This window comes from Colossoma macropomum, unplaced genomic scaffold (assembly GCF_904425465.1).
Source record: "Colossoma macropomum unplaced genomic scaffold, Colossoma_macropomum, whole genome shotgun sequence".
Taxonomy (NCBI): Eukaryota; Metazoa; Chordata; class Actinopteri; order Characiformes; family Serrasalmidae; genus Colossoma; species Colossoma macropomum.
Window position 1 is genome coordinate 28,004,094 of NW_023494786.1, and position 13,799 is coordinate 28,017,892.

Sequence of the window (13,799 nt, forward strand, 5' to 3'; positions counted from 1 at the left end):
ATGGCTAATGTTACTGAAAACACTCTTGATGCTCTGAACACCATCTTTGTCCTGAGCAGCATGGATCTGTCTCATGAAATTGCCTATGCAACAATTATTATTGCTCTTCCTGCTTATATATTCTCAGTGGTGTGTAATTTGCTAATAATCATAACAGTTGTATCAAACAGGACCTTACATGAGCCAATGTATATACTACTATGCAATCTCTCATTCAGTGACATTGTTGGCATAAGCGCTCTGGTTCCAAGGTCTATTTTTGACGTTATGTTTGACTACGGCCTCATCACTTTCCCAGCCTGCTTCCTTCAAGCCTGGTGCTTGCACACTTATGGTGGAGCTACTTTACTTATCCTATCTGTCATGGCATTTGATCGCTATGTTGCCATTTGTCACCCTTTAAGGTATCACACAATCATGTCCAAAGCTACTCTAATACATCTTATAAGTTCTTCCTGGATCATTGTTTTTGTTCTAGTGGTAATCCTTTTTGGCCTTACCTTACAGCACCCTGTCTGTGGAAACAAGCTTTCATCCTATTACTGTGACAATGTGACTATTTTAAAACTGACCTGTGCTACTGACACTACAGTGAATAACATCTACGGCCTGTTCATAACTGGATTTTTTCATGCTGTTGGTATTTTTTCCATTGTGTTCACCTATGCTTGGATTTTGATAACATGCTGTAAGAGCACTGACTCTGAGTCGAAGTCAAAGGCCTGGCATACCTGTGGCACCCACCTGACTGTCTTTGTTATTTATGAGATTTCAAGCAGTGCTGTTGTGCTGGTTCATAGGTTTCCTAACACACCCCCTGCTCTGCGAAAAATCATGGCATTGGCATATGTGATTATCCCTAACTGTATAAATCCAGTTATTTATGGACTCAAAACAAAGGATGTTAAATCTAAGGTGAAAATTTTCAGGAACAAAATTTTCAGCTTAAATGACCAAAAGCTGTCTAAAATTGAACGCTTGAAGACAATTTCTTCAGTCTGATGTCTGTAAAGTTCTGAGTTTCTCATGAACTGTAAACTGTCAATGAAAGACTTGGCTCCAGGGTCTTGGGCCTATATTGTGTGGTCATGGTGAAACAGCTGTAGAGTATACAAACATATTGTAGTACACATGTGTTACTGTTTAAATGTCTCAGAAGTATACTGATAAAGCACAAGGACAAGGTTGGATCACCCTTTCCAGTACTACCAATATATAATAAAACATATATCAAATTATGTGTAATATATTATTCAAATATTTTCAAAAAATGGTGATAATTAGGGATAATAAAATTGAGTTTATGCACTAATGTAACAATAAATTAAATAAGAACTGTTTAAAGAATTAAAGAAAAGTCTGTGATTTATATTTAAGTCTTCAGTCTCACTTTATTTGGATGGACCCCAGTGGCTTATCTAGACATACCCAAATTGTTAAAGTATGTGTGTCAGGGTTAGGATTAGTATTAAGGTTAGTGTTAGCCTTAAGTTTAGGGTTAGAAAAAAGTTTCATTTAAAGACCCCTCACAGTATCTTATTTATTTCTTAATGTACTTATCAGCATAATTCCAAATTGACAGAGAAATCAATCACATTTTGAATTCCAGGATCAATTTTGTGAGGGAACAAAACATCATTCTAGGCCTTTCGGAAGTTCCAGATACTTCACTGACTGAATAAAAGCATCAGGCTAAACAGTGTGTTGTTAGAAATGCAAAACAGCAGCGGTAGCTCTACGGCAGAGCTCTTTACTAAAAGAGCCACTGTGAAACTGCTATAAGGTAAACTATATGCTAATATGTCTGTTACAAGCTTTAAGTAAAATATGGAATATATTGTAGATGCGTCCGATGTTGGTGTTGAACCTAGATCTGATACAAAATTAACAAAAAATAAAATAAAATTTCATTTTCTGTTCCACCTTAAACAGCACAGCAGTTAGATTCTGGTGCCTAAATGTGTCAGAGTATAACTGCTGCACAATTTGAGGCAGAATGGAAAATCTGAATAAGAAGCAAACTTCAGTCTCATCAGAAAGTGTTCAAGTGCATCACAGTTAGCTTAGCACTAACAAACTACTGCAGTCCTATAGGGGTGCTAGCAGAAGTAGGCATTATCAGTGAGGTGGGTTTTTCCTCATGTTTTGACCACGTTTTGACATTTATGGCCCAGACAGAAGGCTTAGCTCTAATAGTCACAGTTTACCACTGCTGACCAGGTAGTTGTTAATTTGGTCCTGGCAACCAGCTTTAATACTGACAGAAGTACTGATTGTCCTGAGCAAAAGAGACATGTAGAACTGTAAGACAAAGTGTCTTAACCAATTAATGGATTGGGAAAACAGCTACTAACAGCCAGTTGGCTGTGCTGCATGCTCAATTTCCTTGTCTCTGTATTCTAACGTCCCTATGTCCCTCTATATGGTGCTGGACACTGAGGCCTGCTCAAAGCTAACTCCTAGTGCTAAAGTGGTCTCTGACAGAAAAGTTCCAGTGGGGATAAAAGTTGAGGGGGGTTAATTAATTTTGTAGATGGACTACAGCCTGGGGTGTAAAGATTACTGAGCATTCCTACCTTAGTAAGAGTGCTGCTACTTTAGTGAGAATTACTTAAGTTCAAGTAAAGGTAATAATTACTGGAGTAAAAGTAAACAAGCTGTTCGTTGGGAACCTACTGGGAGTAATTGAGTGACTTTTTTGTGTCTCTGCAATCACAGTCCGAATATACGTCTGACTTGACTTGCTAGATCTTTGGGAATAATCTGTACAAACATAACTACACCAATCAGGCATAAGATTATGACCACCTCTTTGTTTTTACACTCATTGTCCATTTTATCAGCTCCACTTACTATATAGGTGCACTTTGTAGTTCTACAGTTACAGACTGTAGTCCATCTGTTTCTCTGCATACTTTGTTAGCCCCCTTTTACCCTGTTCTTCAGTGGTCAGGACCCTCATGGGCCCTCACAGAGCAGGTACTATTTGGGTGGTGAATCATTCTCAGCACTGCAGTAACACTGATGTGATGATGGTGTGTTAGTGTGTGTTGCGCTGGTACAAGTGGATCAGACACAGCAGTGCTGCTGGAGTTTTTAAACACCTCAGTGTCACTGCTGGACTGAGAATAGTCCACCAACCCAAAATATCCAGCCAACAGCGTCCTGTGACCACTGATGAAGGATGGAAGATGACCAACACAAACCGTGCAGCAGCAGATGAGCTATCGTCTCTGACTTTACATCTACAAAGTGGACTGACAAGGTAGGAATGTCTAATAGAGTGGACAGTGAGTGGACACAGTGTTTAAAAACTCCAGCAGCAGTGCTGTGTCTGATCCACTCGTTCCAGCACAACACACACTAACACTCCACCACCATGTCAGTGTTACTGCAGTGCTGAGAATGATCCACCATCCAAATAGTACCTGCTCTGTGAGGGTCCATGGGGGTCCTGACCACTGAAGAACAGGGTAAAAGGGGGCTAACAAAGTATGCAGAGAAACAGATGGACTACAGTCTGTAATTGTAAAACTACTAAGTGCACCTATATAGTAAGGAGCTGAAAAAAGGACACAGTGTAGAAACAAGGAGGTGGTCATAATCTTATTGGTGTGTGTATACGTATATGGATCTGTCTCATGAAATTGCCTGTGTAATAATCATTATTGCTCTTCCTGCTTATATATTCTCAGTGGTGTGTAATTTGCTTCTAATTGGAACAATTGTATCAAACAGGACCTTACATGAGCCAATGTATATACTACTATGCAATCTCTCATTCAATGACATTGTTGGCATAAGCGCTCTGGTTCCAAGGACTATTTTTGACATTATGTTTGACTACGGCTTCATCACTTTCCCAGCCTGCTTCCTTCAAGCCTGGTGCTTGCACACTTATGGTGGAGCTACCGTACTTATCCTATCTGTCATGGCATTTGATCGCTATGTTGCCATTTGTCACCCTTTAAGGTATCACACAATCATGTCCAAAGCTACTCTAATACATCTTATAAGTTCTTCCTGGATCATTGTTTTTGTTCTAGTGGTAATCCTTTTTGGCCTTACCTTACAGCACCCTGTCTGTGGAAACAAGCTTTCATCCTATTACTGTGACAATATGACTATTTTAAAATTGACCTGTGCTACTGACACTACAGTGAGTAACATCTACGGCCCGTTCCTAGCTGGATTTCTTCAAGCTGTTTCTCTTTTTTCTATAGTGTTCACCTATACACTGATTTTGATAACATGCTGTAAGAGTAATAACTCTGAGTCGAAGTCAAAGGCCTGGCATACCTGTGGCACCCACCTGACTGTCTTTGTTATTCATGAGATTTCAAGTGTTGCTCTTGTTCTGTTTCATAGATTTCCAAACATGCCAAACATTGTTCCAAAAGTCCTGGAACTGGAATACGTGATTCTCCCCAACTGTATAAATCCAGTTATTTATGGACTCAAAACAAAAGACATTAGAGTTAAGGTGAAAAATTTCAGGGACACAATAATCGGCTTGAATAACCTAAAAAGGTCTAAGCACAAATTTGTAAAGGCTATTTCTTCACTTTAATGTTCAGAAACCAAATTTTAGTCATAAGCCAAATTTTTGATTTGCTAAATGAAAATACGTGATGAATACATTTGCATTTTGTAATCTTATGAATCACTTTGTAAAATCTTATGAACTTTTATTTAATGGCTGCTCTCTTAGTTGACCTTATCCAGAGTATATAATTATGTTGTAGGAAATACTGTTCAAGGTCGATGACCACCCCTTTATAATTGCTGTGTAAATATGTTATTGATGTCTTTGATATTAATATGCTACTTTAAAAATATAGTAGAGGAAAACATAGATAAATAAAAATAGTGCCTTCTAAAGTCTAACTTTAGTTGCTATTAACCATCATTTACCCCAGAAATTACACCAGCAGTTAATGGCTATTAAATTTAGCAAGTACTTATCTGACAAAGTAGAAACTAAATGTTTAGTTTTTAGTAGAAACAAACAAAGTAGAAACAAAATGCTCACATGACACAGCCCTGTTGGTGTGTATAGCACTTTTAAATACCTAAAGTATGTAATTCATATATAACTTTACACATAACACTTAATAATAAAAGAGCCTCACATTTCTTCAGGCATTTATACTGCAGTAAAAGGAACAGAGCATAAATCTTAAAATGAAATGATCTTTCCTTCTGAAAATATAGAATGATAGAAAAATGTGATGTCTTAAATTATTCCCTGTACAATGTGTGATAAACATAAAGGACAAAAAAGATTCTGAATTTCACTCTGAATTAAACTCACAAACAGAACCTTCAGAAGTCCTGCAAACTAATTTCTAAATAATTTTTTTTGGAGTAAAAAATTAAAAGTATTGAAAATTATTTAAATATTAAACAAATTCTTAAGTATTTAAAGAATGTAATATGACACACTGGCCACCATGAGCATCTAAAGCTGGTTAATAGTTTGCCCAGAAGAGGGAGACATTTCTCTTCTCACAGAGATAAATGGAGCTTTTCAGTTTTTTAGCCTTTCTCCAAGAATTTACAGGCAACTAAAGGAAACAACAATCTCTAAATAGAGAAGCTGTAGTTATGACTTCATTCTCTGCCTGAAAATACAGTACATGTACAGACAAATTGTATTATGTGGTGTTATTTGTATAATGTTCTATTCCTCATCTTGACCCATAAACAAGCATCTAAACTAAAGAAGGAATTGTAAAATAGCTCAAAGTAAACTGGATCAAGCTATGAGCACACAGACAGTGTCTTTAAAGGCTTTTTAAACCTATAAATGGTTTGTTAACCTTTTGTGGATGAGAGTTTAGCCTAATCTCAAACTCTATTGCAATGCCAGTGTTTCACTATACAAAGTCCCATTTACTTTAGGCTTATACTTAATCTTGGTCTAGGAATCTGACCCTAAATGTCTTAACCTAAAAACAACCTATATACAGGTTTCCACCTACCAGATTGAGCTGCATTTCCTACTATACATGTCTGTATTCATTTCTAATATGAAAATATCTTCCTTAAACCAGTTTTCTCATTAATTATCTGACAAGCATTAGGTATGGATTGATACCATCAAACATCCATAGAACATAGCTCTGTTTTTGGGGAATAGCACTTTTACATGGCTGAATTATGTAACTATGATTCAGTTAAAAATAAAATGATATAACTGAATCATATATCGCGGTTGTCGGAAGAAAACCTTGTATCTTCATTTTTGACATCTTTCTGTTTTTGACATAACTTGAAAATACTTGTTACACTTTACATTGTATGTAAATTTCATGATGAATGGACTAAAAGAAATCACCCAAAATAACTTGGAAAAAAGTCTGGTTCCATTGACTTACATTAGAAGTAAAGTAGGTTATATATATATATATATATATATATATATATATATATATATATATATATATATATATATATATACTAGTACACAGTTTATATATATACTACTTTATTAGAAATAATCTCAGTTTAAAGTAAAAGTACTGTGATTTTAATTCTACTCAAAGTACAGTTAAGTGTACTCAAGTACAGTAATGAAAGTAGGTGTAATTTGCATTTTTTCACCTCTGACCACAGTCAATTCCTATTTACCGACTAAGTGCCCCAACATGATGGGTGTACCTGATTAAATGGGCAATGACTGTAGAAACAAGCTAGATATTAGTCATAAACTACATAAAGTGTGTTTTATGTAAAGGGTGAGCTTTGTCCATAATATCCAGAAGTCTGAGCAACATCTTTCACTATCTCACGTTCTCAAAGGAGTCAATCTCCAACCACCTAATTGCGGCTGCTTTAGTAATGATGATGCTGTTCATACTGTTGATACATACGTACGACAGACATTAAAGGATCAGAGTCATGTAGAAGAATAGATGGCTCTGGCCTTTCTTGTACAAAGTTTCCATGTTCCTTGCTCTGTGTTCACTGACGCAGTGAATGTTCATGTTTACTGCGCTAAATACAAGTCACTTTTCAATCTGGGGATCAAAGTGGCAGTAGTGGCTGTAGAGGTCACCCTTGCCTGAATGTATACTCCTCACATGACTGCACTGGGCAATAAAAAATAGCAAAATAGAAGAAGAAAGAAAACTAGCTTTCAAAATATTTCATAATCCAGCAATGACATATGGTACATCTAGAAAAATACCAATTTGTAGAAAGAATATCACAGTTGCAAATTATGTATCTAAAGTTCTATGAGAAGGAGCAGCCATTCAGCAGTCTGAGCATTTAGTAGCTATTTGGCAAGTAACCACTGCCATGTGGTGGCAATGGTATGTAGTGCGAGTCAAATGTAACCACTGTATATTTGCTGTAAATAGGAGACCATACTTGTTATCATTGCTGGAATTTTGGTTATATCCGTAAACATAAACCTAAAACCTTTATAGACCAAAGAGCTTTCCATGTTGTTAAACAGCTATGGTAAAGAACCAGCAGCTCATTTGTTATTCATCCATTAGGAAAATGAATAAAATCTTATAATGTAAACAGTACTGCCATTTGCTGTCCACAAAGTGGAATGTTTAGCCACCCATGTTTTATTTAACAGAAAAAGAATAGGACACTGTCTGACACTGGTGTAGAGGTAGACCTTTAAATTTGCCAATAAACTGCCAAATAAGGAGTTATGACAACAAGCATCACTAAGGTTTATGACCCATTAATCCCAACAGGCACTAGGAAGAATATCATTGGTTATTATATCCATTGAGAATTACTCTCAATGCTCCTGATGCATATTGGAGAATATTAATAACGGTTTCCGGCACTGAGAAAATAAACACAATTTGCTGTGTCTGAAGATACCGAAGGGCCATTTCATGGAGAACTTTACTCCATTTAGACTCATCCAACTAAGGCACTTTTATACAGTTAGATGCAGGTGAACTTTTTTCTGTTCGTTTTTTAGTAGAAATCTATTAACAAAGACATTTTTAGTTATTAATACTTCCCAAACAGATTGCACTGAACTAATGTAAATGTGCTTAAGTGGCTTGGAGGAAAAGGCAGATTTGTTGACATATTGTCAAACTTGAAAAAAGCTTATTTTTAGAAGTAAACGATTGTTCTGCCAAAAATGTAGAGGCCTCAGGATATCAATGACCTAGTTTGGCTTATTTATTATCAATTATTTACTACTTATCGGGTTCTGAAATCATTATTTGGTTAATTTGTTTAGGACTGTAGGTCAAATTTGACTTTTACACTCTACAGGGTGTTTTATAATGGGAATCACAAGGGGACATTTACAGCATGCACATACATGCATTGCAATATGCTTAAAGTATGTATGTAATGACATCGCACAGTGATATAATGCATACTACATTTTGTTTGTAGGTGGAGTGATTGAGCAGTGCTGAAGTACAAACTCATGGCTAACATTACTAAAAACACTCTTGATGCTCTGAACACCATCTTTGTCCTGACCAGCATGGATCTGCCTCGTGAAGGAGCCTATGCAATAATCATTATTGCTCTTCCTGCTTATATATTCTCAGTGGTGTGTAATTTGCTTCTAATTGGAACAGTTGTATCAAACAGGACCTTACATGAGCCAATGTATATACTACTATGCAATCTCTCATTCAATGACATTGTTGGCATAAGCGCTCTGGTTCCAAGGACTGTTTTTGACATTATGTTTGACTACGGCCTCATCACTTTCCCAGCCTGCTTCCTTCAAGCCTGGTGCTTGCACACTTATGGTGGAGCTACCGTACTTATCCTATCTGTCATGGCATTTGATCGCTATGTTGCCATTTGTCACCCTTTAAGGTATCACACAATCATGTCCAAAGCTACTCTAATACATCTGATAAGTTCCACCTGGTTCTTAGCTTTCTTCGTCTGTGCCGTCCTGTTTGGTATCACCTTAGTGTACCCTATCTGTAGAAAAGAGATTCCGTCCTATTACTGTGACAATCTGACTATGCTGAAGTTGACCTGTGCTGCTGACATTACAGTGAGTAACATCTACGGCCTGTTCATAACTGCAGCTTTTCATGCTGTTGGTATTTTTTCCATTGTGTTCACCTATGCTTGTATTTTAATAACATGCTGTAAGAGCACTGACTCTGAGTCGAAGTCAAAGGCCTGGCATACCTGTGGCACCCACCTGACTGTCTTTGTTATTTTTGAGATGTCCTGTGCTGCTCTTGTTCTGCTTCACAGAATACCAAGCATGCCAAACATTCTTCAGAAAATCCTGGGATTGGGATACGTGATTATCCCCAACTGTATAAATCCAGTTATTTATGGACTCAAAACAAAAGACATTAGAGTTAAGGTGAAAATTTTCAAGAACAGAATCATCGGCTTGAATAACCTAAAAATGTCTAAGCATGAATGTGTGAAGACTGTTTCTTCAGTTTGATCTTCAGAAACAAAATACAGTCATAAGCCAAATTTTGATTTTCTAAATGAAAATATGTGAACATATTCTTTACAGAGAACACTTCTGCACATTTTAGTTCACAATTACTGTTTTGTTGCCAAGTTTAACTTATTGGGGAAAAAAGTAAATATATAACATGGCCTGTGCAAAGGTTGTGGCACTTCTTATATTTTAAGCTTTTGTTTTTGTCAAGCTTAGCAAATAAATCTAAATTGTGCACTAAAATATGCAGAAATATACCATATTTAAATTTTTAATAGCATGTGCTCACTTATATTCACTTGGAAAACCAACAAAACATGTAAATTGGGCTCATTCAAACCTTTGCATACAGCTATATAAACAAATCAGACATTTCAACAAGTTCCCATATCAACAAAGTCCACAACCTGTACTTTTAATTCCTGATATTTAAACAGTTGTACAGTTGTTTGGGAGTAGGCTGGGGGCAGGGAGGTTGTTCTGCTTCTTCCTTTGAAATTTAATGAAGTTTGTTTAATGGCTGCTCTCTTAGCTGACTTTGTCCAGAGTATGTAATTGTGCTGTAGGAAATACTGTTCACATTAATATGCTACTTTGGAAATATAGCTGTGGAAAAGATAAGTAAATGGAAATGGTATAGCCTTCTGTAATACTACTGTAGTATATTAAGTGAAAACTATTAAAAATATAAAGGTTACTATCCATTTTTATGTATCTCATTTAAGTCTGTCCAAATGTCTTCTTATTTAATTTTATGTTTGTTTATATTTTGTTCGTAAACCCTGTGAGCACATGCTGCTAGAGTAAAATTAAATAGAAATAAACAAACAAAAAAACAAAACACAAACAAATAAAAAACAAACAAAAAAAGTGTTACTTGTTGCTATTGTTGTTATTAACCATCATTTACACCAGAAATGACATCACAAACAGAATCTTTACAACAACAGTCATATAAACAAATATTCTAAATGTATTTTTTTGGGTAGTGAATTAAAAAGTATTCAAAAATGAATAAAGTACTTAAAAACATTTGAATATGACACCATGAGGATCTAAAGCTGGTTAATAGTTTGCCCAGAAGAGGGAGACATTTCTCTTCTCACAGACAGAGATAAATGGAGCTTTTCAGTCCCTCAGCTTTTCTTCAGGAATTTACAGGCAAGTTAAGGAAACAGAACATCAGTCCCAAAATGGAGCGGTTGTAATTATGACCTCAGTCTCTGCCAGAAAATACAGAATGTCACAGACAAATGGTATTTTGTGGTGTATAATGTTCTATTAAAAACAAAAAGAATTCTTCATCTTACCCCACAAACAACAGTCTAAACTGATGAAGGAACAGTAAAACAGCTCCAGAAGTAAAGTGGAACAAGCTGCTAGCAAACAGACTGTGTCTTTAAAGGCTTTTTAAACCTCTAAATGGTTTAAGCTTTTGTGGAGGTGAGTTTGGCCCTGTCTTGAACTATGCTTGAACAATGCCAATTATGTTTCACTAATAAAAGTCCTATTTCATTCAGCTTTAAACTCAATCTTGGCCTGGAAACCTGGCCCTAAAAGTATTAACCTAAAACAACTTAAATACACCTTTTGTAATGAATTATTTGACAGGCATTAGGTACTGATTTGATATCATCGAACATCTATGTGACACAGCTCTGCTTTAGTTAATTGCACTTCCTAATAGCTGGATTGTGTAACTTTTTTTTTAATACAGTGACATAATTGATTTTTATTACGAGCAAGAAATAAATATATACACTGTTTTTTTGTAAACCATCTTTAATATCTTGACAAGTAATGAAAACAATACAAGGCATAGACCATCATGAGAATCTCAAGCCAATAAACAATTTGTCCATAAGATGGAGACATTTCTCTTCTCATAAAGAAGAGAATGGAGCTTCCTTGGCTTTCAGTTCCTCACATGTTCACCAGGCAATTATATGGCAGTACAGGAAAAGAGCTTTAGTCTCAAAAAGGAGCACTAAAATCATGTCCTCACATCCTCCCTCTGAAAATACATAATGATCAATAAATAGTAAAAAGGTATTTTGTTATATCATCTATTATAATGTTCTGGTACAATAAAGAATATAAAACACAATCAGTTAAGCCTAATCTTTGACTGCAGTGCCAATGTTGTTTCAGTCCCAATGAATTTAGGTGTAGACTTAATCTGGATCTGGGAAACAGGCCCTAAATGTACTTACCTAAAACACTCAAAATACAGTTTTTCAACTGCTGATTCAAACTTTAAATCCCACTATACAAGTGTGTTTAATTTATGATCATTTATTATATAAAATTAGTTGTGGAACCAGCATTGAAAAGGTATAATTATAAACAAAGCTATTATATTGTTAAAAGCTTACAGATTATATCAATATGTAATGCTGTAAATTAAGTTGTTGAAATACGAAGTCAAATTTGTAAAGATGTGTGTTTCTTTTACTAATTTGACCTGTTAAAATTTAAATCAACTTCTCGTAACTAATCCATTTGGTGCAGTTAGATTACTTTGCAGTCTAGGAACGGATGAACTCAGATATTTGTCATATGGATTCATATATTTTGCCTGTCACTTTAATTCCTGGCCTCATCTAAAGTAGACTGATGTTGCATTTATAGTACTCACTACTCATTCTGCTGAGTAGACTACAGAGCAGAACATATCTGGGTTGTTCAGTTAGGTTATTATTTAACGTTTGCATATTTCATGCATTTCTATGTACAAAGACCATCTGAATCACAGCTATCTAAAAATATAGTGGCACAGAGGTACCATGGAAATTCATACAAAACTCACAATATGAAATTTCACAATATTGAACCCTGTAGAGACAAAGTTATAAGAGCATTGGATATAAATTTCTGGCTTGACCCAACTCCAATCTGCTGACAAAAGCAACTTGCGAAGATATTAATTGGGAAATATAATAGATTTTCAGTTAAGGAGGAGATCAGTTTTTATCAATGCCTTGATTTGACAGATGTGTAGAAAATAACAAAATAAATAACACAATCCTTTTAAACCAAGCAATTCTCTTGCAACATTTTAGTTAAAAAGCAAAATAACATTGTTAATTATAACAGATTATGAGGGATTAACCCTTTGCTGAAAAAACTTCAAAGCTTTGGTCCTGATTTCCTTCGTTCTCAGGCCATATATGAGTGGATTCAACGTCGGAGGCAAAATCATAGCAGCCACTCCAATGAATTTTCGTAAATGAGGGGAAATATTAGTTAACCTGTAGGAAATAACAGTGAAAAGGCCTAAACACTCAAAAATGAGAAAGACTATTAAGTGTGTGGCACAGGTTTGGAGCGCCTTGCTGCGTGTGTCTGACCTTTTGTTCCTGAAGCAGGCAATAAGAATCTGGAGGTATGTAAACACAATTAGACCTACTGTTAAGACCTGACAAACAGCGACTGTCATTAGGCCATATATGTTATTAATAGCTGTGTTTACACAGACCAGCTGGAGAAGAGAAGGGTTGTCACAATATGTGTTTGTGATGAGGGACCTGCACCGCGGTAAGCGCAGTAAGAGGATAAAGAGCACAGCTATCATAAGTATGTTAGACAGCCAGACCAAAGAGATGATTTTCATTAAGTGTGTGTTACTCATGATTGTGTTGTATCTCATTGGCTGACAAATAGCCACGTATCTATCATACGCCATGGCAGTCAAAATGAACACTGCACCTGTTGCATAGATGTGTATGAAGAAAGCTTGAGTAACACAGGTTGAAAACTGGATGGTCCTCGTTTCTAAAAAGAGGTCCTTGATAATCTGTGGGAACAGGGCCGTAGAGCCGAGGAGGTCATTAATAGGCAGGTTCAGCAGGAGAAGGTACATAGGCTCATGGAGGCTCTTATTCAGAATGATGGTGATCAGAAGGAGGAGGTTGCAGAAGAGAATGATAATGTATCCCAGTGTTGCGAAAAAGAATGCAGGGGGGATGTTCTCAGGAGACAAATCAAAGCCTTGCAGTGTCAAAGTGGATGATACGTATGATACGTTTGAGAAGTTGTTCATTGTTAAAACGTTGTTTGGGCTGTCGAGAGACAATGCAGATGGTTATAATCAGCTTCTCATTCTAATAAAAAATGCATATATTCAAAATTTATAGTCAAATTTTACTGTTTATTACATGGAATGCTTTTGCTTTTTTACTTCTAACAGTGATACGTCTTACTTTAAATAAACGACAAATGTACTAGTAGTAGTACAGTGCAAAATGAACTACCAATACAACAAGAACAACCTATTCAGTTTTTTCAGTTTTTTTACGAACCTCTTCCAGTTAAATCTGATTAGACAATGTAACATAAGACAACAAGAAGCTCAACGTAATTTATTCATTTA

General features: G+C 35.9%; 4 protein-coding genes across 4 annotated transcripts; 3 read left to right on the top strand and 1 right to left on the bottom strand.

The window, feature by feature from the left end:
* LOC118796985 (olfactory receptor 4S1-like) lies at positions 1-1,002 on the top strand. Its single transcript, XM_036556172.1, has one exon. The coding sequence runs from the start codon at positions 1-3 to the stop codon at positions 1,000-1,002; it is 1,002 nt and encodes a 333-aa protein (XP_036412065.1).
* A 2,626-nt stretch (positions 1,003-3,628) lies between these two features.
* Positions 3,629-4,570, top strand: LOC118796991 (olfactory receptor 4K3-like). The gene has a single exon (XM_036556185.1). It carries the CDS (start codon positions 3,629-3,631, stop codon positions 4,568-4,570), a length of 942 nt encoding a protein of 313 aa, XP_036412078.1.
* Positions 4,571-8,422: 3,852 nt separating this feature from the next.
* On the top strand, positions 8,423-9,424 carry LOC118797189 (olfactory receptor 7G1-like). The gene has a single exon (XM_036556456.1). The coding sequence runs from the start codon at positions 8,423-8,425 to the stop codon at positions 9,422-9,424; it is 1,002 nt and encodes a 333-aa protein (XP_036412349.1).
* A 1,219-nt stretch (positions 9,425-10,643) lies between these two features.
* Positions 10,644-13,469, bottom strand: LOC118826577 (olfactory receptor 52E2-like). Its single transcript, XM_036597584.1, has 3 exons — positions 13,136-13,469; positions 12,679-12,994; positions 10,644-10,650 (listed from the first exon to the last, which is right to left on the bottom strand). The coding sequence occupies exons 1-3, from the start codon at positions 13,467-13,469 to the stop codon at positions 10,644-10,646; spliced, it is 657 nt and encodes a 218-aa protein (XP_036453477.1).
* Between the last annotated feature and the right edge of the window lie 330 nt (positions 13,470-13,799).